Here is a 23,214-nt window from a genome sequence, read left to right on the forward strand (position 1 = left end):
TTCTGAGAGCATGTTCAGAAGATAAAGACCATTTCCCCCTGGACAAAGATTTTCTTTAGGGTATATGTTATACCACAGAACAGACACATTTTTCAAGAGTGATGTAAGTGGAGTAAAATTAGACCAACAAAGGGTTTGAAAGGGTCTTGAGATCTGAATTAACCACACATTTCTTCCCTAGATCTTTGATTTCTTTCTTACAAGGAAGAGAGCACTTAGGAGCACAGTTTTCAGCGGGGAGGGGGGGGAGATGGTCAAGTGGGAGCTCCAAAAACCTGCCTTCTCACTGTCAGTATTTGGTCGTGTTTGGCTGGTAGCTGGAGACACTCATTAATTATGCCTGCAGATGTCCCTTTAAGGCTTGCTTTGCAGCCTGTAGCCCTCAGCCTAAACACTAGCTGTTGAAAATCTGGCTTTATTTGTACATCTCTCTCCAACTCTGGGATCCTGCCACGTGGGGGTTTCAAAGTCTCGGAGTCCACTTGGATGGGAGAGGGGGTGGGGGATAAGGAGGGAGGGGGACCATTCATCTTGATGTGTTGTGGGACGGCGGGGGGGGGGGTGGACTTGAACAACAGGAAGTGCCTGGTTAAGCTAACGCTGTATCAGAAGCGGCAAGAACAGCAGCAGCAGCCGCACTGTGAAGTTAGCAGGACGACTTGTGAACAAGATAGCCCCTGTTGCTTCTCAGCTTTGTGGTTGTTCTGCACCGCTTCCTTTTGCACTTCAGCCATGGGCTCCTGGCCTCTCAGTCCCAGGAGCATCTCGGGTATCACTGCTCCATGCTTGGTAGTGACAGGTGAGAGGACATCTCTTTCTTTCTCTTATTTCTGAAGTCTTTCACACCTGCCAAGCCTGCAAGGCAAGAGGCAAGCTTTCTCTCCTCTTAGATCTACTCAGAATTGAGCAATCCATCAGTCCCACTCCTTCCAGTCTGTCTCACTTTGAGCCAATCCCTGAGAGTTTGGAGTCAACTTTACAACCTGTGACGGACTGTGATGTTAAAAAGACAAGGAAAATTGGGGGGGGGGGGGACGGAACCAGAAATGAAAGATCATCAAGCCAGCAGATGGATAAAGAAGGGGATACATAGGTTGACAGTATGCATTCATGTCAACTTGTGGGTTTTAATGGTTTCCCCATAATTTGGATAGTAAAGGGTTATAAGAACTGGGTGGCTAGTTGACTGCAGAGGAGACCAGAAGGATTCCCTACTCTGAATGTGGCACTGCTGTGTAATAGGTGGTATTATTTCCATGTAAGGATCTCGGGTTCTTGAGTATTTCTTAAAGCAACACAGATGCAGAGAAGTGTAGTGTTTTTTGATAGTAACAAGTTTCTGCGTGCAGCTTTGGAACTCAAGGAAATGGCAATGGGGGTGGGAAAGAGGAAATGCAAACAATTATAATTGCTCAATGTTTTGTAGGTCTCAGAGGGGCAGTTTTGTTGAAATATGTGGGTGAAGCAAAAAAAATGGGGGGAAAGCATAGTATTGACAAAGGCTGAAAGTAATCAGGAAACTACAGAAATCACCCAAAGGAGAAAGGAAAAAGATTTTTTTTGTTTTGTTGCTGATGTATTTTGTAATTGTTGGCTGCAGTTCAATAATCATTTTTGACATACTAGTCTTGTTGATTTTAATGAGACAATTGCAGGGTAAGTGGTTTAAGTTTTTAACTTTTGCCTTGGCTTGAGGGATTGTTCTTTGGAACTGAACACATGTTATTAATGCCTGATTATAGTGATCCAAGTTTACCAAGCAATGGTAGCACTTTACATCACACAATTATAATGTACAAAATTGTAATTTTATAATATATAGCATATTATATATGCAAACCACTTTGAGTAGTAGTGTTGAAAAGTTGTGTGTGTGTGTGCGTGCGCGTGAGGGAGAGAGAGAGAGAGCATAGCAATCTTCTTTCTGCAATCCATCTGTATAGCTTTGATGGCAATTGCCTGCTATTTTATTTTGCAACTTCTTTTGCCCACATTAGAAGTCATACCAACCACAACTGGTTGGTTAATTTATTGTGGAAAATTACTCTGAGGTCCACAACATCAAAACAGAAAGGCAGGCACTCACAATAGCTGATATAAAGGAAATCTGGAATCTTCAAAGGGAGTACTTGGCCAATGCATACATTGTGATCATGAGATACCCTCAATGCTCCTAAAAGACAGTTGCAAACAGAGAATGGAATATTCCAGGGGTTCCCAATTTAGGGTTCCTAGATGTTGTTGGACTACAGCTAGCATCGTCCCCAGCCTCAATGGCTGAAGGTTGTAGCCCAACAACATCTGGGGACCGAAAGTTGGGAATTCCTGGAATATTTCATTATTACATATCCTGTGTATTATAGATGCAGGTCACTGCTGAATACTGGAAGGATGGAGTCTAAAATAATGATCTTTTGTCATAACCAAATAAGGAATATATGCATATCCTTTGTTCGATTCCTTGATGCTTAGCAGCTAAATGTCTACTCTGAAGTGACTCCATAAAAGAGGATAATTTGAGATAATGAGACAATATAGATGTTCTGACTCTGGTGTTTGATCTGTGATGTCTCACTCATACATGCAAATTACTATAAGAACATGTGAAGCTGCCTTCTACTGAGTCAGACCATTGGTTCATCCAGCTCAGCATTGCCTTTACTACACAGCAACGTCTCTCCACAGACTGGGTTCTTTCTTTGTCCTACCTGGAGATAAATCAAGGGCTAATGCCAGGGACTGAATCTGGGAGCTTTTGCATGCAAAGCATGTTCTCTACACGGCCTCTCCCTATTACTGGATGCTGTACACATCAAGTGTTGAACAAATGGACAAACTACTGTAAGGTTAATTTTATGCTTTCTTTTCTGCTCATCTCATTTTGTCTGGGTTCCACATTTAACCTCCTTTCATTATAGAAACTAGGGGTATGCACAGAACTGATTCTGGCAGTTCAGTTCAAATTCGAACTGAATTAGAACCAGACTGCCAGTCTGCTAGCCAGTTCGACTCAAACTGGCCCTGGTTCCGTTCAAGGACAGAACAGCACCAAACTGGTTCGAAACTGGTTTGATACGGTTCGAGGGGCATACTTGTAAAGGGGAATTCAGTAATGATTCCCCTTGACAAGCAAAGTGTGGGAGGACCCTGCCTTTAAAATACTTCTATTGGCAGAGGAGGTGGTGGAAAGAGGGAACCTTACTACCAGCACTGGTGCCAGCAGCTCCTCTAAACTCCAGATCTGGGCCAGCACTCCAGCATGACCTGGTTCCAGCCTTTGCATATGTGTGGTTGCTGGTATCAGGCCATGCTGGTATGCTGGAGCATCAGACCTGGTCCAGAATTTAGAAGAGCCGTCGACACCAGTGGTAAGGTGCTCTATTGCCACTGCCCCCTCCTGGTTGCCATTAGAAGTATTTTAAAGGCAGGGTTTCCCCTTTGCTTGTAAAGGGGAATCCTCACCAGATTCCACTTTACAAGCATACCACTCAAATCACCAAACCGGTTCCATTGGAACTGGGGCAGGTCCAGTTTTAACTCGGAGCAGCATCCACAGTCTACTTTGAATTCAGAGCAGCACCAAACCGGCCTGGTTCTATTTGAACAGAACTGGTTCTGCACATCCCTAATAGAAATCAATCTAGCTTGGACATACCAAGTAATAGGTGATAAGATTTTCTTTCAACTTGATATAAAGGAAACACAGAGCAAATCACGGGACCATGCCCCATCTCTCAAACTGTCACTTTAAAACAAAAAGCAACCCATTGGAAGAATCTCACCAAAGAGGTAGTTTGAACTAGGACTGCAATCCTGAGCACATTCACTGGGAAGACCCATTGTATAAACCTGTTTAAGCTTTATAGGTCCACTAACTTTCCTTTCATTGAAAAGACAACAGAATGCAAAAGTTGTAGATCTGTAGGATAAAGTCTAACCCTGCACATTTTCCACGGCAGCTTCTGAACAGGCTGCAAGGCAAAGTATAAACATGTAGTTTAGTGATTTTCAGATATAATTGAACAGGAAGGGGTATGTAGCTGGCGCAACTGAAACTACTAACAAGGCCAGATCCTACTCCAAAACACAGGTTCTTTCTTCTAAGGATAAAATTATAGTCCATCGCACATCACTTACTTAGTTTTTTTCTTAGCTCACCCATATGGTCTATTCTTAGAACTGAAATTCTGTTACTGAAATGACATTGCATTAAGAAACATTGACTAGGTCAGGGGATAGCAACCTTTTAAAACAAGAGTACGCCTTCTGTTGCAAACCTTCAGCTCAGGTAGCCATTAGAGATTTTGTGTATGTGTGTGTGCATGCATAATATATGCACACACAAATTTAAAAGTTACAGTTATGAGACAAGCTACTCCAGTCATAGCGCAAATCTACACTAAGTTACGCATAAGCAGTCCTGAGGAAATTAATGGGACAAGTTTACTTCTCCGTTGCAGCCCCTGGGCTTTGGAATGTGCTCCCTGTAGAAATAAGAGCCTCCCCATCTCTGGCAACTTTTTGAAAGGCATTGAAAACAAGTTTTGGGCGATATAGAAATATTATTAATTAATTAATTAATTAATTAATTAATTAATTAAAGGTTAAGTAGCACAGCGGGGAAATGTTTGACTAACAAGCAGATGGTTGCCGGTTCACATCCTCTTTGGTACTGTATTGGGCAGCAGCAACATATGAAGATGCTGAAAGGCATCATCTCATAGTGCGCAGGACAAGGCAATGGTAAACCCTTCTTGTATTCTACCAAAGAAAACCACAGGGCTCTGTGGGCTCCAGGAGTCAAAATCGACTTGATGGCACACTTTACCTTTACTTAAAGGTAAAGTGTGCCATCGAGTCGGTGTTGACTCCTGGAGCCCACAGAGCCCTGTGGTTTTCTTTGGTAGAATACTAGAGCGGTTTACCATTGCCTTCTCCCACATAGTATGAGATAATGCCTTTCAGCATCTTCCTATGTTGCTGCTGCCTGACATAGGTGTTTCCAACCAGCGGGGATTTGAACTGGCAACCTCCAGCTTGGTAGTCAAGCCATTTCCCCACTGCACCATTAGGTGGCTCATCAGTGTACTCAGTGCTAATTTTCTGAAGGCTTTCAGTCAGGCTGAGGGGAGGGGTATGCTGAGTTTCAGCACGTAGCCAGCCAATTAGGAGCAGAAGAGAAGGGTCTTCTTCACCCTGCAGCAGACATATCGCTGAGGATGCATCAGCTTCAAGCCAGTGATCTTCAAACAGCGAACAAATAGCATGGCTGCAGCATGGAGAAGCAGGAAGGCTCCGAGTACCCTTTGAGAGCCCTTCAAGTATCCCTAGGGGTACTACTATACTAGTACTAGTATAGTTGTTGAATACCCCTAGAGCAGGTGGTTTGATCTGCATCAGACAACTCAGTACTTGTAAGAATCTTCTGCTGTAAGATGCCGTCTAAGAAAGCTTCTTCTCCACTTGTTTTACTGTTTACCAAGTTCTTTTTGTTCTTGTATGACAGAAATAGTCCAGCAATTCTTTGCTGTTTTGTAACCGAGAATATTTCACAATTGTTTTAAAGCTGGGGTTTTGCATTAACCTTCAATTAAAAGAAAAATTGCTTTAACCTTAAATTTTGTTACCCTTCATGATATATACTTGATGTTAAACCTTCCTACACATTTTTCTAAGAGTGTTTAATGCACACACAATTATAAACTATAGCCTTAGTACTTTCCTCCAAACCTCCACTTCTCTTTTTTAGGAAGTCAAGTGGAGAAAATGAGTGTGAACACCATTTACGCATGTGTTTTTAAATAGTCCTACTGCAGTTAGATAATCCATTTGCGTAATATTATCCATTAATTTAAGTATTTGATGGATTGGACATTCTAGCAGAAAGTAGTGAAAACAGCGACTAAAGTCCTGCCAAATGCTCTGTGTATTAAACAAACTGAAGTAGAAATTAGCATTGCTGAAATTGTTTAGCTTTTATAACCTGCATAAAAGGAAAAAGGTGTGATGATCAAAGTGTGGTGGCTTGTGCTTAACTGAGTTCCTGTAATTGAAAAGGGGTTTGCAGCATTAGAAGTTTTACTAATATGTTTTGTGAATTATTTCCAAATTATTTTGCTTTTGAGTAGTGGATTTGCATGAGAAAGAAGCCAAAGTTTATGGAGAAGTGTTTCCTGATTGGTTGAAGACTGCAATGCTTGTAGAAAAGACAGCAACAGTTTTTCAGGATACAAAAGAGCTCGAATATTTAGATTCGTCTATTAACTTGAATGATTGGTCCGTCCCTGCAAATTTGATTATAGCTATTATAACAAGGCACTACACAGCTAAAACAAGGCTTTCTACTTCTGTCCTTGTACTGCTGTCTATAGTTTGAGTTTCTCCAACATGATTGTGCTCTTTATCTGAGATTTTTAACAGCAACAAAAAAACAGCTTTCTTCCCTGGCAAGGCTCAATGTCATGCCAGGAAAGGGAAGGACACTTCAAAGGCATCCCAATTGCACACAAACTCTGCAATCCTAGCAAAACATCCCTATCACATATGCTTCTGTACTGTAACGTTTACAGTGGAGTAAAGGAGAGTTTGCTGCTGCTTCTGTTTAGGTCACTACCTGGATGATCAGATTATCATATTTTAGTCAGCTAAATATGTGATTAATGTTGATACTACTGTGAAAGTTGCCGAACTTTTAAATATTGTCATTAATATGACCCCATTGATGCTAGAAGTGCTGATGTGTTTGTTCTGTTCTGTAAATGGTTGGTGAACTAAAACATTCTGATTGATTGACTGAACAAGGCACTGTTGTAAGAACCTGGATGTGAGCATACTTACTGGGAAGTGAGATACGTTTTGCATCTGCAATTCTTACTTTCAAGGAAATGCATTTAGAAGTGGGGGTCTCACACCACAATCCTAACCTGCTTGCTTGGAATAAGCAAGCAGTTTCAAAATTTAAGACTGCATGAGTCATCTGCTTCAGCAAAGAAAAGCCACTACTGCTGCAACCCACAACTACAATATCCTTAAAGCACTTTTCAGATTATGTTGTCATTAATTTGTCCAAGGGAAACCTGACCCTAGTTTTATAAAGGTGGTCAGAGTACTTTACAAGTTCACCAGCAGCCTGCCTCCTCACAGAACTGCAATTCCCAGGAATAACTGGAAGCCTTTGGGGTTACTCTGAAAGCCTGTGTAACATACAAATTAAACTAGGAACAGGGAGACCCAAGTTCTAATCCCTACATGAAGTGCATTGAGTGACCTTGGACCTGTTTCTCTCTCTCTGCCTAACCTGCCTCACAGGATTGTTGTGATGATAGTGATTACTGTGATGATCTCTGTTGCACTGAGCTCCTAGAGGAAGGCAAGATTAAAATGTAATAAAAAGTGTATTCCCAACTAACTGACATGTACATGTTTACGCTGAAGTCTCCACTGAGTTCAGTGGCACCTACTTGGGAACTTCCAGATGCTGTGTGCCATGGCACTGGGCAAAACTAGGACCATTTTGATGGTTCTGTAGTAGTCAATTTCCCTGCCTCTCCAGCAGTTTTGATTTGCAATGAGCCGGAGAGGAGGTCGTGCAAAAAGGCTGCTGTTGCACTGGAACTAAAGCATGGCTGCCCCACACACTATCTTCCACTATTTTGTTTTCCCTGGCAGCAGGCTTTACTGTAGGTTTACTGCAAGGCTTTAATGCAAGTTCGAAGTTACCACACAAAAAATGACGGAAAAAATGGATTTTAAAAAAAACCAGATATAAATCAGGCTATACTCTAATGTGCAGTAAAAAAACAAATTGGGTGTGAAGTGCTCCCAAATAGCTTGCAGGGACTTTGGGGTAAATTTGGCCGATATGTGCATGCACACCCTTCATTCTGGAGGTGATGCAAACTAAAAGCCAGGCGTGAATAACTTCCAGGAGCTGTTAAAGTAAGAAGTGCTGTCTATCTGGCAGTAGCTGGCCATTCTGAAGTTCTAAGGACTGAAATAGGATGTAAACTGCTGTGCACATTTTTCTAATTGCTTTCTTGGGGGAAATGACAGTCCTACTATGTATGTGTGTTTGGAAGTAAATCCCACCAAATTCTTACTCTTGTGGCTTTCCATGACGTTTTTGCACAAATCCCTAGTCTATTGCAACTAAGCCTCCACTCCCCTTTTCTTTCTCTGTTGTCTTCCCCTTGTGCCTATTTCTAAATTGTGAGCCAGGGACCTGTCCTCTCATCTGCTACAACTCACCATGTACATGACACTATATAAGTAATAAAAAGTAAGTGCTTGTGTATAGGATTGTAGTCATGTTACCCAACTAGGTGCTTGTTTAGTCAGAAGTTCCAGTGAATTCAACAGGATATGCTCCTTGATAAATGTGCACCACAAACTTCCGTATTTGACTTCAATGCCATTTGCTCTTGAACCAAATTTAAAAGATTGCAAGATTCAGCTAAGTACTGGGGTTAGAGAGGGAATATAGCGTGTTAGGAAAATTGGTTCCTCCCTCTCCTCTGCACTTAACATTCCTGCTGGGAGATTGTTGCAGAGCGGATGGTAGGAAGCTGACAGGAATAGCCTTCAAGTAATCGGGGAGAGTTGCAGGTTAGTCACATGAGACTTGGAAAGACAGGGAATTTGTCTAACAATCAGGAGGTCATCTTAAGGCATCATGTGAAAGAGTTGAGCAGAAATATGTGCAGATCTTGACATCAAGGAGTCACTGGACAAGTTCCTGGTAGGTTGGTTTGTGTAGGGAAGTTAGCTATCTGTTTGAGGGACTGCGGGTGTCATGCAGTGTGTGAAAGATTTTTTTCACACACTGCATGAAGGATTCACAGACTGCAGGACCCTAGTTAGATCCCTTGAAGGAAAAGCCTTTTTTGTAGCAGACCCCACCCCCAGGATACAAGTCCAAAATCACACAACCCAGCACCCCACTTTGTTCCCTATGATTAAGTATTTTTTTCTAGATAAAAAGCTGCAAGAGCCCCAGATTCACAGACACCTTCCCATAGCCTTTATAACTAAAAACAAATATTTTCATGAGCTTTTGCAACACAAAATAAATGGGGACTTTGAGACCCCCAACACGCTCATTTGTTATCTTAGATGAACTGCTCTTTGTTGTGGGGGGATGCCAAGTGACCCCACATTCAGAAACTCTACATGCTACTTGTCCCCTGACGAACTGTTTAGCAGCTGCCAAAGAGCAGCAAAGAGGTCGCAGAATCACAGAAGAGTTCGTTCCCTTTGATCAGCTGGTTTCTGTATTCACATCCCGCACCAAAAAAAAAAGGGGGGGGGAGGTCCCATATTCTCAGGCACAGCGCTCCCTTGAAGCAACTCCTCTTTGTTCTCTTTGATGAACTACCAAAAAAATACGTGCAAAGAGGTCACAGGCCCCCCAAATTCCAGCTTATTCCTTGCTGAACTCCTTTTGGTACTCCTCCAAAAACAGAAGCCAGATTCTCAAATCCCCGTTAGTTTCCCTCGCTCCCCCACACACGCGAATCTAAAGTCTCCCCGCAAAGGTCAAGAAGTCCCCAGGTCACAGACCCAGGCAGCACCCAGCTCGATCTCTTGAATCAACTGCTTTTGCACCCCCCGCCCAAGTCAAGCGGTTCCAGATTCACAGCCACCCCCACCCTGTCTTGTTTTATTTCCTCTTGATGAACTACTTGGGGCGGGGGTGTGGAATTTCTTTCTTTCTTTCTTTGCAAAAGGGGGGGGGGAGTTTTTAAAAAACAAAACAAAACTGAACGACAGACCCCCCGTTTGTTCCCCCAAGTACCAAGACAAGCTATCAATCAAGGTCAGACACGACCACAGGATCCATCCCATACACTTTTTTCTACGGCACCCAGGCGCTGCACTTAGAAACGGGCACGTGCCGGGACCGGGGGAGGATCTCCTCGCTCGCACATCGCCTCTCGCGAGACATCCGGGCTCTGCGCGGGACGCGTGTCCTCTCTTCCCCCTCCCCGGCGCGGCGTCCTTTCGTTGTCGCGTGACACGGCAGCGCCGGAAGGAGACGGAATCCCGCGCCGTCTCTGGAGCCGGCCGGGAAGAATCCCTGTGAGTCCCTCACTAATTCCCTCCTGACGCGTCCCCGCAACACCGGAAGGAGTCCGCCGGAGCTGCGCTCTCTTTGCGTGCAAGGAGGCGGGGCACAAGCCTGGGCCGGCGGCGACTGGTTCCCCGGAGGACCGGCCGGGTGCCGACCGCGAGCAGCGTGGGGCGCCGCCAACGTGTCTGTCTTAATTTTGTCTCCTCTCGCTTAGCCTTAATTTCAGGTGCGTGCAGGCGGCTTTTAAGGGCAAGGCTGAGCTGCCGGGTGTGCTTTGCGAAAGAGTCCAGGTTCTGCTAGGCTCCCTAACAGAAAACGGGACTGCTGCGTCTTTTCTCCCTCCCGCCGGGGGATTTTGGCCCTCAGAGGTGACCGCCAGCCCCATTTCGTGTCCTGTTCCCTTTTTCCAGAGGGGTGAGAGGAGGAGGTGCTCCCTGCAGCTGTGGCAGGGCTCCAGGGCAAGCCAAGATGAAGTTGGTACGCAAGGACATTGAAAAAGACAATGCTGGGCAGGTGACGCTGATCCCCGAAGATGCTGAGGACATATGGCACACCTACAACCTGCTGCAGGTGGGTGACAGCTTGAGGGCCTCCACCATCCGCAAGGTGCAGACCGAGTCGGCCACGGGCAGCGTGGGCAGCAACCGCATCCGCACCACTCTCACGCTGTGCGTGGAGACGATTGACTTTGACTCGCAGGCGTGCCAGCTGCGTGTCAAAGGGACCAACATCCAGGAGAATGAGTACGTCAAGATGGGGGCTTACCACACCATCGAGCTGGAGCCCAACCGACAATTCACCCTAGCTAAAAAGCAATGGGACAGTGTGGTGCTAGAAAGAATTGAGCAGGCCTGCGATCCGGCTTGGAGTGCTGATGTCGCTGCTGTGGTGATGCAAGAAGGTCTGGCCCACGTCTGTCTGGTCACACCAAGCATGACTCTGACTCGGGCCAAGGTTGAGGTGAACATTCCTAGAAAGCGAAGGGGAAACTGCACTCAACATGATCGAGCACTGGAGAGATTCTACGAGCAGGTGATGCAAGCAATTCAGCGTCACATCAACTTTGAGATTGTGAAGTGTGTGCTTGTGGCCAGCCCAGGCTTTGTGAGGGAGCAGTTTTGTGACTACATGTTCCAGCAAGCTGTCAAGACAGACAACAAATTGTTTATAGAGAACCGCTCCAAATTCTTGCAGGTAAGTGTAAAGTGATGTACATTGGGGCAAAACCCCAATTTCACAGATACACTGATAGGTCTGAGCTGTTGGTGCCTTAATAGGAGAGTAATCTTGGGATTGTGAACAGCTCATTGATGGTGTTGGCTCAGTGAGCAGCAGCTGTGAAAAAGGCAAATTCCATGCTAGGGATCATTAGGAAGGAGACCGGGGTGTGGGGAGACCCTGCTAATATTATAATGCCTTTATACAAATCGGTGGTATGGCCACATCTGGAATACTGTATGCAGTTCTGGTCACCATATCTAGATCTATCAAGGGCTACTAGCCTTGATGGCTATAGGCTGTAAGTGTGTGCAAAAGGCTTCCTCCAGGAACTTGCCCACGCAGTAGTGGTGCAGTTGCAGTCCCTGTGGATGCCAGGAGGTCAGGACTGTGCCACTGCTGCCATGGGTAGGTTGCTGGAAGGAGTGCCACGCACTTGGGCTGCTCCAATGGCCTTTGAGGCGTGGCAGCTGCCAGGCTGGTAATAGTCTAATCTACTTTTAAAGGTGCCCTCTCGTCGCCTCCCTTATAGACTTTTCTTCTAGACTTTTGAAGGATTCCCCCACTCCTTTGCTTGTAAAGGAGAATCCTCAGTGGATTCCCCTTTACAAGCATAGCCCCTTGATCCTGAACTAGTCCGCCATGGACCAAACTTGGTTTGGTTTGATCACCCACACCCTTTGGGTTCGTTCATTCGTGCACACCACTAATATTCTGTCTCCATGCAACAGCGAGAGTGGAGGCATACCTTCAATTGTTGCTTGTGGGTTTCCCAGAGATCTGGTGGATTAGATAGGCCTCAGGCCTGATCTATCTGTCTATTTCTTTATTACATTTTATATCCCACTCTTCCTCCAAGGAGCCCAGAGCGGTGTACTACATACTTGCGTTTCTCCTCACAACAACCCTGTGAAGTAGGTTAGGCTGAGAGAGAAGTGACTGGCCCAGAGGCACCCAGCAAGTTTTATGGCTGAATGGGGATTTGAACTCGGGGCTCCCCAGTCCTAGTCCAGCACTCTAACCACTACACCATGCTGGCTCTAGCAGGGCTGTTCTTATGTTCTTAGATAAAGCAAACTCAAAATTCTAGACAAGATGTGGGAAGTATATTATTATATGGTGGAATGTTATGGGTTCTATAAAGTCATTCCTTATTTTCATAATAGTCTGCTTAGGATGACTAACAAGCATCGTGTGTTGGATGGGTGAAAACCTGTCTTTGAAAGGCTCACAATTGTAGTCTTCCGTTCTAAGCATTGAGGCCCATTGAATTCAGTGGGACTTCTAAGTAAGCATAGTTAGAATTGAGTTGTAAGTCAAGTAGGAGAAGGGGGAAGAGAACAGAGAAGATAATGATGCAAAGTCCATGTATCCTGGTATGGGTAGTGGTGGAGGAGATCTTTCTATTCTTATTACCTTAAATTTGGAGATGTCCAAGACTAAACCTGGAGCTTCTACATGCAAGTCTGTTGCTCTACCAGTGCTATTGATTTGTGGTCCCTAGTTCTAACACAGGATAGTCTAGTCTGATTCCCAGGTATTGTTTAATCACAAATTTTATTCACCCCATCTACCTTTTGCTGATAAGGGTCTTTGAAAAAGCATGGAACTTGTATCAGTCTAGGCTGGTTTAAAAAACTAAATAATCAGCTTGTTCATAAATTCCTGTACATTAATCATAACAAGAAAGAGTGTACATGCTTCAACATTTATTTAGAATAAATGTTGTATAAAGTTCATATACGCTAATAAAAAGTTGAATATCCTTGCTAGTTTGATTGTATCTTGTATGTCATACAGTGTTGTATGTGATGAAAATAATGTCCTTCCGAATGCATGAATAATTCCATTATTGAATTCTGTACGCTTTTGGGCATACCTCTAAGAATGCTAACGCTTTCAAAAAGATTACACCTTAAAAAGATTAACTGAAATATAGTCTTACAGCATGGTTGAGTAAATATGGTCCAAGGCCAAAACCTAGTTTTGTTGTCAAGTCAACACAAGATTTTTATCTGACTTTGCTTTGAATTGTTTGTGGACTTGTGAAAAGGAAAAGTGGCCTCTAACTTGATTATAACTTCTGTACTGAAAACATCTTTGAATGAGAGTCACTATTTTTAATGTGTCAGTATATTTATTTAATTAAACCTAATCTATTCTGCTCCAAGCTTCATAATATATATATTGGAGTTTCCATAATATGTGTATAAAATATGCAGTCCCTTACTTATGCCCAGTCTAAACATTGAAGGAGAACTAGAGCCTGCCAGGTAGAGAATGTCAGTTTCCCTCCTCCACTTGACATTCTCCACTCAAACTGGGTATGAATGTACTTGTGGCCATCATGTGTGAACCTGACCTTTGTGAAGTTGGTCATGCAGGCTGATCCTGTGCACAGGGTTGATAAAAATCAATGGTGGTTTGTTTTTTTTTTTTAATGGATTTTTAAAATTTTAACTGGATTTTAATTTTTTTAATCATTTAAAAAAGATTCTAGGTCAAAGATATCATCTAATGTTAATCAAACTTCTAATTATATTCTGTGAACATGTTAACAGCGGTATATGGGGATGAGAGATAACAGACCTTATCAATTCTATTCTGCAGGTGGCGTACCTGCAGCACATACACAGTCAAGCCCTTGCCCCCCCCCGCCAAGTGCAAAGGCATTAGGCCCATTCAGCATTATGTTCAACACTCATACAATAAGCATACAGTGTACACAGGTACAGATCTGTACACGGCTATAGTCATTCACATGTTATGCTGAAAACAGGTATAGAAGTACGCTTCCTAGCTGTACCATGCATTTGAATGGCCTGTATCTAGGATTGTTTTCTTATTAGACAAACATTCACATCTTACAGATCATTAATATACATAACATACATACAAGTACATAACTGTTACATATGTAGAGTATTATCATACATATTATACAAACATTTTGATACATTTTGATACCTTTGATACATTTTTGTCAACTTTTTATACCTTTAGTGTTGTGTATCCACTTGTTATGTCTCAGCTGGTTTTGATTCAAAATAAAATAAAATATAAATATACCTTAGAAAATTATATGCAGCAAAAACATAAGCATGAGAACTCAAAGTCCTTCCTGTCTCTCAGGTAATGGAGCAGGGCTCCTAGCATCCACTGCCAGTGATGTCGTCAGGCAAACTTAGAAGTGGTGTCCTTTTTGTATCCTGTTATGGATAAGGGCCTGTATCCAGGTTCACTTTTAGAATGAACACAGGTACACAAACACATATACAGACATCTGTACACTCGTACAGCATAATGTCTGAATTGGGCTAAAGAAGGCCAATGAATGAATAGAGAATTTAGGGGGATGGAGTAGATCTGAGCAAGGAGGAGTCTGGATATAAATGCAATGGATAGGAGAGGGGAATAGAGAGTGAAACCAAAAGTGAACAGAACGTATTCATGCAGTCCTAAGGAAACTTCTTCTGAGTGTATTCTCCATTGTAGAAGGGAAACACCTATCATGGCAGTAGGCCATAAAAGAGGATTTACATTAAAAATAAAAATATTAAAAGTAAAAATATTTTAATGAAGTTCCTGTACCTGAGGATAAGACAGGCATCTATGCAAAATACAGCCCAGTGCAACAAAGAAATGCATGGCCTGATTGCCCGAATGAAACAGCATTGTGAGTTATAGTTGTATTTTTGTATTAATATATATTTTTCATTTAAAAAAAGAGAAAGAGAGCATTATGAGATGTGTGCACCTATTATAGTGTGTATCCACTGTCTAAAAATGTACCTACTTTCTAAAAATGAAACCTACATCTTTTCCTTAATATGTATTAAGGTTGCATTAGACAATAAGAATGTAGTTTTCCTAGAAAATGATAATTAAATAGAATCTTCCTGACTAGTGATTTAAATCATGAAAATTGAGTCTTCCTGTGAAATGATGTAAATCATATCAACCCTGCCTGTGCATGTCTACTCAGAAGTCAGTCCCACTGAGTTCAATGAGACTTATTTCTTAGAGAACATACATAGGATTGCTATAAGGTTTCCATGCTAAGAATGCTTATGAAAAAACACATAACACTAGATTGAGTGATATTTACTAGGGATGTGCACGGAGTTTCTTCGGCATCGGCGGGGGTAGTCCTTTAAGGGCGGGGGAGGGTGCACTTACCCCTCCCGCCACATATCCCCCGCTGGCGCTCCGTCACTGTTAAGCCCCTCGGGACGGCAGTGTTCCTCCCTGCTGCCCCGTTTCTGTCATCGGCCAGAAGTGGCCGGAAGAAGCAAGCGCGCGTGCGCCTGTTGCGGGCGTGCACGCGCCCGTCTGCTGTGCGGGTGTGCGTGCACAACGAGTGCATGCGCGCTTGCTTCTTCCGGCCACTTCTGGTCGATGACAGAAACGGGGCGGCAGGGAGGAACGCTGCCACCCCAAGGGGCTTAACAGTGACGGAGCGCCGGCGGGGGGTATGCGGCGGGAGGGGCAAGTGCACCCTCCCCCGCCCTTAAAGGACTACCCCCGCCGGTGCCGAAGCACCGAAACAGCCCCCGGAGCCGAAACGTTTCGGAGGCCTCCATAATGGCCTCCGAAATGTTTCGGGCACAAGCCTAATATTTACTCTGAAGTAAGTGTTCACAGGATTTCTGGCTTTGTTCTGTAAGTGCATGTTGTTATAAAAAGTAAATACCTCAACATAGTTTGAGTATCATTAAAATATATTGCCCAATAATTTACCTTTTTATCAAGAAGAGGATCACCAGAAGAACTGTGTCCAGCAAAGGCAAAATTAGAGCAAAATTCCAACTGTAGGATGCATTTCTGTGGCAAACTGCCTTAAATGAAATTTTACAGTTTGACGAGTATTTTCCCTCTTCACCTTTAGCAAGAAATACTTAAAATTTTCTCGTACAGTGGTCCCTCTACTTACGAAATTAATCCGTTCCGAATGCACATTTGTAAGTCGAAAAGTTCGTAAGTCGAAAAGCGGTTTCCCATAGGAATGCATTGGGAACGGATTAATGCGTTCCGGAGCCTAGAAAAAAGACCCAGACCCCCAGTAAGGCTTGCAAACTGCACAGGAACATTTCTTTTCAAGAATAAACAGGCAGTAAACAGGCAGGCAAGTCAAGGAAACCGCATGTAAAATTCGTAAGTCGAGGAAACCCCATCTAAAAATTTGTAAGTCGAAAAAACCGCATCTAAAACCGGATCTAAAACTGCCGTTTGTAACTCGAAAAATACTTATGTCGAGTAGTTCGTAAGTCGAGGGACCACTGTACTTAAAATCCGTAGCCTGAGAGACCCGATACTGGAGTGCTCTGTTTCAAGAAGCTGAGAGTTAAGGTTGTTGATAAATATTCCAATAGAGCAAATCATTATCACTGTGGTCAGTGATATGTTTTCTTTCTTTGTCTCACTCTAGGTGCATTCTTCCTCTGGTCATAAATATGCATTGAAGGAAGCTCTCTGTGACCCAGCTGTGACTAGTCGACTTGCTGATACTAAAGCAGCTGGTGAAGTCAAAGCTTTAGATGATTTCTACAAGATGTTACAAAATGAGCCTGACCGGGCTTTTTATGGTCTCAAGCATGTGGAAAAGGCCAATGAAGCCTTGGCTATTGATACTTTATTGATCAGTGACGAACTTTTCAGGCATCAAGATGTGGCTACCCGCAGTCGGTATGTGCGGCTAGTAGATAGTGTGCGTGAGAACATGGGCACTGTTCGCATCTTCTCTAGCCTTCATGTGTCTGGGGAGCAGCTTGGGCAGCTGACTGGTGTGGCTGCCATTTTGCGTTTCCCTGTTGCTGAGCTCTCTGACCAGGAGGATGAATCCAGTTCTGAAGAAGATTGATGGTCCACCCTTTTCCTACCACCTAGCAAGACTATTGCAGCAGTTGGGGTCTTCTCCCAAAAATATAAGCCTTTGTATCATGCCTTACAATATTTTTAATAGAACTTTTTGACTGGTGGAGTAAGCATCTAATCCAGTGCTCACTGCAGCATATTTATATATTTCCCTTGCTGTGATGTTAATTATTATGATTGTATGTACAAATGACCCTGCAGATGTACCTAACAAAACTGGACTGACACAAAAATCAAATTTGCCTCTGCAGTTGTACTTTAAATTGAATGCTTCAGCTAATGAGTGAACATCACCGGTGTTCTATGAAACACGTACAACAAATAAAGTAAAATAAACCCAAACCAAGGAAAATATTGTCTTAAGTCCTATTTCTGTTTTGCAACAAAATAGGTATATTCCCCTTGCTCGCATGGGAATCTGTGTCAAAGCTAAGACATAACCATTTTTCATTCAAGTGTTTTAGTAAATGGGGATGAACTAGGGATGATATGACAGAAATGCAAAGCTCTGTGCCTGTATAAGTTGCTCTCTGGCCCTGCTTGAGTTTGACATTTTTGCTTCCATAAATAGTTATTTTAAATTGTTTTTCAATCCTCAGGATTTTAGGCAGTGGTTCACCTTCTGAGTTGTCCATATTGCTTAAATATGCCATTGTTATGACTGCCATCATTTGGAACATATTTCTCATGGCCTTATAGTTCATAAAGTGAATTTTTTTTTTAGAGAATAGCATAATTACTAAAAAGCAAACCGTATGTTTTAATAAAATATTGGCAACCAGCATATTTTGTGAGGATTTTACTAATCTTGCTCATGTGGCCAAATGGTTTATTTGATTAGGAAGTAAGAACAGATGATGAAGCGGGTGGGAGAACAAAATAAAGAAATGAGCTGTTATAGGGTAAGGGAAAGAGGTGAAGTTCTTGTCACTGAGCAGTGAGCTAATCGAAGTCGGAAATCTCTTTTGTTCCTGGTCACATTGAGCTTGATTTCACCAACCCTAGGCCTGGACTGTGGTACATCCAACTTCTCTGGCCTGGGATGATGATCTCTCTTACTGAACTCTGCTTGTAGACCAAAGAGTACTGGAGGAATGCAGGCAGCCATTTCCCTGTGTTTCTCTAATTGACACATTAGTATACTTTAATGCTTCTGGCTGTTATACCTCTGGGTTCACATATATTTCTACAGTATACAATACCTTTGTTGAAACCAACAGGTTTAATATATGAGCTCTGAACATTTGTGTTTCACAAGTAGGCTCCTGAGGGTAGATAGTAAAGAAACACTATTACTATGCCTGGACATAACATTTTTACTTACCTGAATTATTGAGGGTTTGTCCTAGAAGTCCATTGTGTCCACCTTACTCATAAATTGATTACTTTTACATGAAAGAAGTCTGACAGTATTTTAAAATATAGGAAGATGCATCATTTTGGTAAGAAAATTCTGAATATCCTCTGTTACAGAGAAAAGCAATCTCTCAAAATATATTTTCTTAGATAAATATAATTTGATCTATAAGTGCTGCTTTTAATATGGCAGTTTTTGGTTTGTGGATTTGAATTAATTCAGTTTGTTTTATCTTTTCCAGAATGAAGTTTTAGATTTCCAGTTCTAATTTCTTTTAAATTTGTTTTGTAACTGGCTTTTGTCTGTGTTATAACTGACGTAAGTTCTTTTTATTATTTTAAACTTCAGCAAAGAAAAGACTAAACAAAGGCTTTATTAAAATTGCACTAGTTGTGTTAAGATGCCAAAGTTGCTAAAACGTCATTCGGTATTGAAACAAACAATAAGAAAATAGTCTGCAAAGCCTCTTACCTGACATCCTTGCATAAAGAGCTGTTTATTAAATAAGGTTAATACTGTCAAATCTTCTGGCATTGGCTCATCTGGTGCAATTACTTTGATTTTCACAGTCTTCCAGGGGAAGAATAGCATTCAGCTTGCAAGAAAGCTAATGAACAAAGCTGCCTTTTGTAGCCACCTGATTTAACAATGTTTACATGTTATGGATTGAAAGAAGCATTGGGATTTATTTTGTCTTTGAATTTTTCCATCACTTTTTGGAGAATAGTTGCAAGATGCAGTAGAATCTATCTTCTATATTATTAATTCCTGTAGACGGTCCAGGGGGATGCGTGGGGAGGTGGCAAGTTCCGCCCCGCTGCAGCCATGACCAATGGTGGGCCCATAGGGGGTGTCACATGTAAGGGTGAGGGGGAGGAGTACGTGCCAGGAGGTGCTTGGCGAGACTCCACAGGGGACACGGTTGAGGGAGATCGCAGCTGAGGGAGGTGAACGGTTGACCGACAGGAAGGAGAGGAGCCTTCGGGAGCTGCTGGGCCACCTGACGGCTGACAAGCACCGCACAAAAATGGCAGCCTGCCGCCCGGTGAAGTGAGAGGCTCTGTGCAGGGTCAGCAGAGATAGGGGGAAGGGCAGGAGAGACTAGGGCAGGAGGTGGGGCGGGGGAGGGCAGGAGAGACTAAGGCAGGAGGTGGGGCGGGGGAGGGCAGGAGAGACTGGGGCAGGAGGTGGGGCGGGGGAGGGCAGGAGAGACTGGGGCAGGAGGTGGGGAGGGCGGGAGTGGATGAGTGGAAATAGCTAACTGCACTGAGTGCATGCACTCACTGGAAAATAAGAAGTGGGGTCCTCCACGGATCTGTACTCAGGCTGGTGCTTTTTAATTTATTCATAAATGATCTAGAAGTTGGGATAAGCAGAAAGCTGGCCAAATTTGCAGATGACACCAAACTATTTAGGGTAGTGAAATCCAATTGTGAGGAGCTTCAAAAGAATATCTCCGAACGGAGTGAGTGGGTGACAAAATGGCAAATACGGTTCAATGCTGGCAAGTGTAAAGTGATGCACATTGTGACGAATATGCTGAGAGGATCTGAGCTGTTGGTGACTGACCAGGAGAAGGATTTTAGGGTCATGATGGACAGCTTGTTGAAAGTGTCGACTCAATGTGTGGCAGCTGTGAAAAAGGCCAATTCTATGCTAGGAATCATTAGGAAGGGGATTTGAAATAGAACTGCTAATATTATAATGCCCTTATACAAAACTATGGTGCGGCCACACTTGGAGTACTGCATACAATCTTGGTCACCACATCTAAAGAAGGACATTGTAGAACTGGAAAAGGTGCAGAAGAGGGCAACCAAGATGATCAGGGGCCTAGAGCACCTTCCTTATGATGCAAGGCTACAACACCTGGGGCTTTTTAGTTTAGAAAAATGATGACTGCAGGGAGATGACAGAGGTCTATAAAATCATGCATGATGTGGAGAAAGTGGATAGAGAGCAATTCTGCTCCCTCTCACATAGCACTAGAACCAAGGGTCATCCCATGATATTGATTGCCAAGAAATTTAGGACCAACAAATGGAAGTAGTTTTTCACACAACACATAATCAACTTGTGGAATTCTCTGCCACAAGATGTGACAGCCAACAACCTGGATGGTTTTAAGAGGGATTTGGATAACTTCATGGAGGAGAGGTATAGCCATGGCTTCTTGTCAGAGAGCTATAGGCCACCTCCTGCCTCAAAGGCAGGATGCCTCTAAGTACCAGTTGCAGCGGAGTAACAGCAGGAGAGAGGGCATGTCCTCAGCTCCTGCCTGTAGGCTTCCAGTGGCATCTGGTGGGCCACTGTGTGAAACAGGATGCTGGATTAGATGAGCCTTGGGCCTGATCAAGCAGGGCTGTTATGTTCTTATGTGTACCACAATGCACAAAAGCAAAGTGTGTGTGCGTGTGTGCGTGAACCTCCACTTCCCCAAGTGCCACATGATCCAAATTGAGGGGCCTGGCAGTTGCTTTTGAAAAAGCAATATAAAGGATCTCTAGAGTCTTCTCTAGTTTGTTCCTGAGCCTACTGGGTATAATGTTCATTTCTCAGTTGAATCAAATTAGTTCCCATTTACCACCAAACCCAACTTGATTCGATTTGCTCTTTGATTAAACACTACAAGGCTAAGAAATGTAATGCATGGATTCCTGAAGCATTCAAAATCCTACACCTTCAACCAATGTTCCCTCTAACAGGGATTCCCAGATGTTGATGATTACAACTCTCATAATCCCAAATTGCAATGGCTTTTGCTTGGGGATTATGAGAGTTGTAGACAACAACTTGGAACCCCTGTTAGAGGGAACACATTGGTGGCATGGGGTGCACATTTTCAAATCTGAGATGGTTCTCCAAGAGCTAACCTTGTAGGGCCTATTTTGCTCTGTTTTGCAACATTAGTCTCATAATATTACCATCCTTACCATTTATCTTATTTAACTCTTTGAAAGCCATCTGTAGTAAAGACATGTCCAGTGACCAGAGATGGTCTTCTGGCAGTAAGCATGGATTGTCCCCTTTGCTAAGCCCCTGGTTTGCCTTTGAATGGGAGGCTATGTGTAGGGATGTACAAACTGGTTCAGAACTGAACCAGTTCGGCAGCTTGATGTCGAGACAAACCCTCCTCTTCGGTTTGGTTCAGCATTGAGCTAAACCCCCCAAACTGGGCAGTTAAAAAAAATCAACTTACCCCCTCTGGAGGTTCCCCCTCCCCTGCCGGCCTCCATTATTGCCAGAAATTGCCTGGTTTGGGTGGTCTTCGGCCCATTCAGGACCATCCCCTCTGTTGCGTCGGCCATTTTGGAGACCGCTGTGCATGCCCAATGGGCCTCTGCATAGCCAGGTCACCCTACAACTTCCAGAGACACACCCCCCACCCACCCCGATCATGGCAGCACCCTCGGAAGGGATAAGTTGATTTTTAAATATATATTCAAATCCCCTCAAACCAAATGGGGGGGGGTGTTCAAGGGAGTGCAAAACCAAACTGGTCCGGTTCGAGTTCAGTTCATACTCGAACTAAACCGGGCCAACTGGTTTTGTGCACACCCCTAGCTACACGTGAGATATTCTGGGGCTGCTCTGGGTGGAGCATCTTCATGCTTGTGTGCAGAAGGTTCCAAATTCCCTCCCTGGCATCTTCAGATAGGGCTGAGAGAGATTCCTGCTTGAAGCCTTGGAGTAGCCGCTGCCAGTTTATGTTTGCAGTACTGAGCTATATGGAACAATGGTCTGGCTAGGTAAAAGGCGGCTTCCTGTGTTCCTATGTCTAGGGTCTTGTTCAACTGAGCAAGTTCCATTTTCTAGAATTCTATCTTCAATAAAGAGTTCTCCTTACCATAGCAGTAATGTCTGTTCAGAAACCTTTGAGTTACTACATGTATCAGTAGTAACACAGCATTGTAAAGTCACAGCCAATGCAAATAACTTTGTTCACTCCAGTAAAGAAAGCTTTTATTTGTGAATTTGAACAAAGCTTGACATGGTTGAATTAAATCTGAACAAGTTCTGATTACTGAATCTGGAACCATTTCCATGACGTTTAATACTGTCTTGCTCTACTGGATAATTGTCTACTTTTAATAAAAAGAATGCTTATTTTTGTTGTTGATTGGAATTTGTCCAGAAAGTCAGATCTTTTTCTGCAAAGGTTAAAGATTAAGAGAGAGAAGCGGGAAGCAAAGTTAAACAAAAGCTCCTTTATGTCCAATAGGAATTGATAGACGTATTTAAGTTGTTTGCTGGAAAAATTGAAAGCTTTGTAGGTTTTATCTGAAATACTGGTGTTTAGCCAACTTTGAAATTAATAGCACTATGAGCTCTAGTTGTGGTTTTTTAATACTACAGTCCTAAATGCTTATATTCATAGGACAAGGACCCCTATTCAAGATCTCTGGAGCACAAATGAGAATGTATTTTGAGCTGGCAACAGTTTTTGAACCCATATGTCTATGCCTGTTTAATGGCATGTGTTTAGCAGCAAAAATCAAGAAGTCAGGATGCATTGTGTTCATCATAAACTGGCATAATATTGTGCAACTTTATAATTTATCCCTTTGTTTCTGATTCTAGTTCTTTTGTAAAATAAAAGTAAAAGCTGGGATGTCAAAAGACTTACAGAGCAGAACACAGTTCCATAGAAAATAATGGGTGTGTTGATTTCAGAATTAATTGTTGTTTGTTTTTT

The 23,214-nt window shown here is 43.1% G+C and overlaps 2 protein-coding genes across 2 annotated transcripts in view; both read left to right on the top strand.

Moving 5' to 3' along the window:
- Positions 1-569: 569 nt before the first annotated feature.
- The window catches only part of ITGA1 (integrin subunit alpha 1), a 134,014-nt gene continuing 111,369 nt past the window's right edge, over positions 570-23,214 (top strand). Inside the window, exon 1 of the mRNA XM_053297216.1 lies at positions 570-799. Coding sequence (XP_053153191.1) covers positions 733-799 — 67 coding nt within the window. The 5' untranslated portion in view covers positions 570-732. The remainder of the gene's footprint in view (positions 800-23,214) is intronic.
- On the top strand, positions 9,965-17,945 carry PELO (pelota mRNA surveillance and ribosome rescue factor). The gene is made up of 2 exons (XM_053297218.1): positions 9,965-11,263; positions 16,716-17,945. Exons 1-2 carry the CDS (start codon positions 10,538-10,540, stop codon positions 17,145-17,147), a joined length of 1,158 nt encoding a protein of 385 aa, XP_053153193.1. The 5' UTR covers positions 9,965-10,537; the 3' UTR covers positions 17,148-17,945.

The sequence above is a fragment of the Hemicordylus capensis genome, chromosome 2 (assembly GCF_027244095.1).
Source record: "Hemicordylus capensis ecotype Gifberg chromosome 2, rHemCap1.1.pri, whole genome shotgun sequence".
Classification (NCBI taxonomy): domain Eukaryota; kingdom Metazoa; phylum Chordata; class Lepidosauria; order Squamata; family Cordylidae; genus Hemicordylus; species Hemicordylus capensis.

What these genes read in the sequence shown, in the direction of transcription:
- PELO (XM_053297218.1), top strand. Translation starts at nt 10,538, where the DNA reads ATGAAGTTGGTACGCAAGGACATTGAAAAAGACAATGCTGGGCAGGTG. An exon ending in ACCGCTCCAAATTCTTGCAG is followed by an intron (nt 11,264 to 16,715) that starts GTAAGTGTAAAG and finishes GTCTCACTCTAG; the next exon opens with GTGCATTCTTCCTCTGGTCA.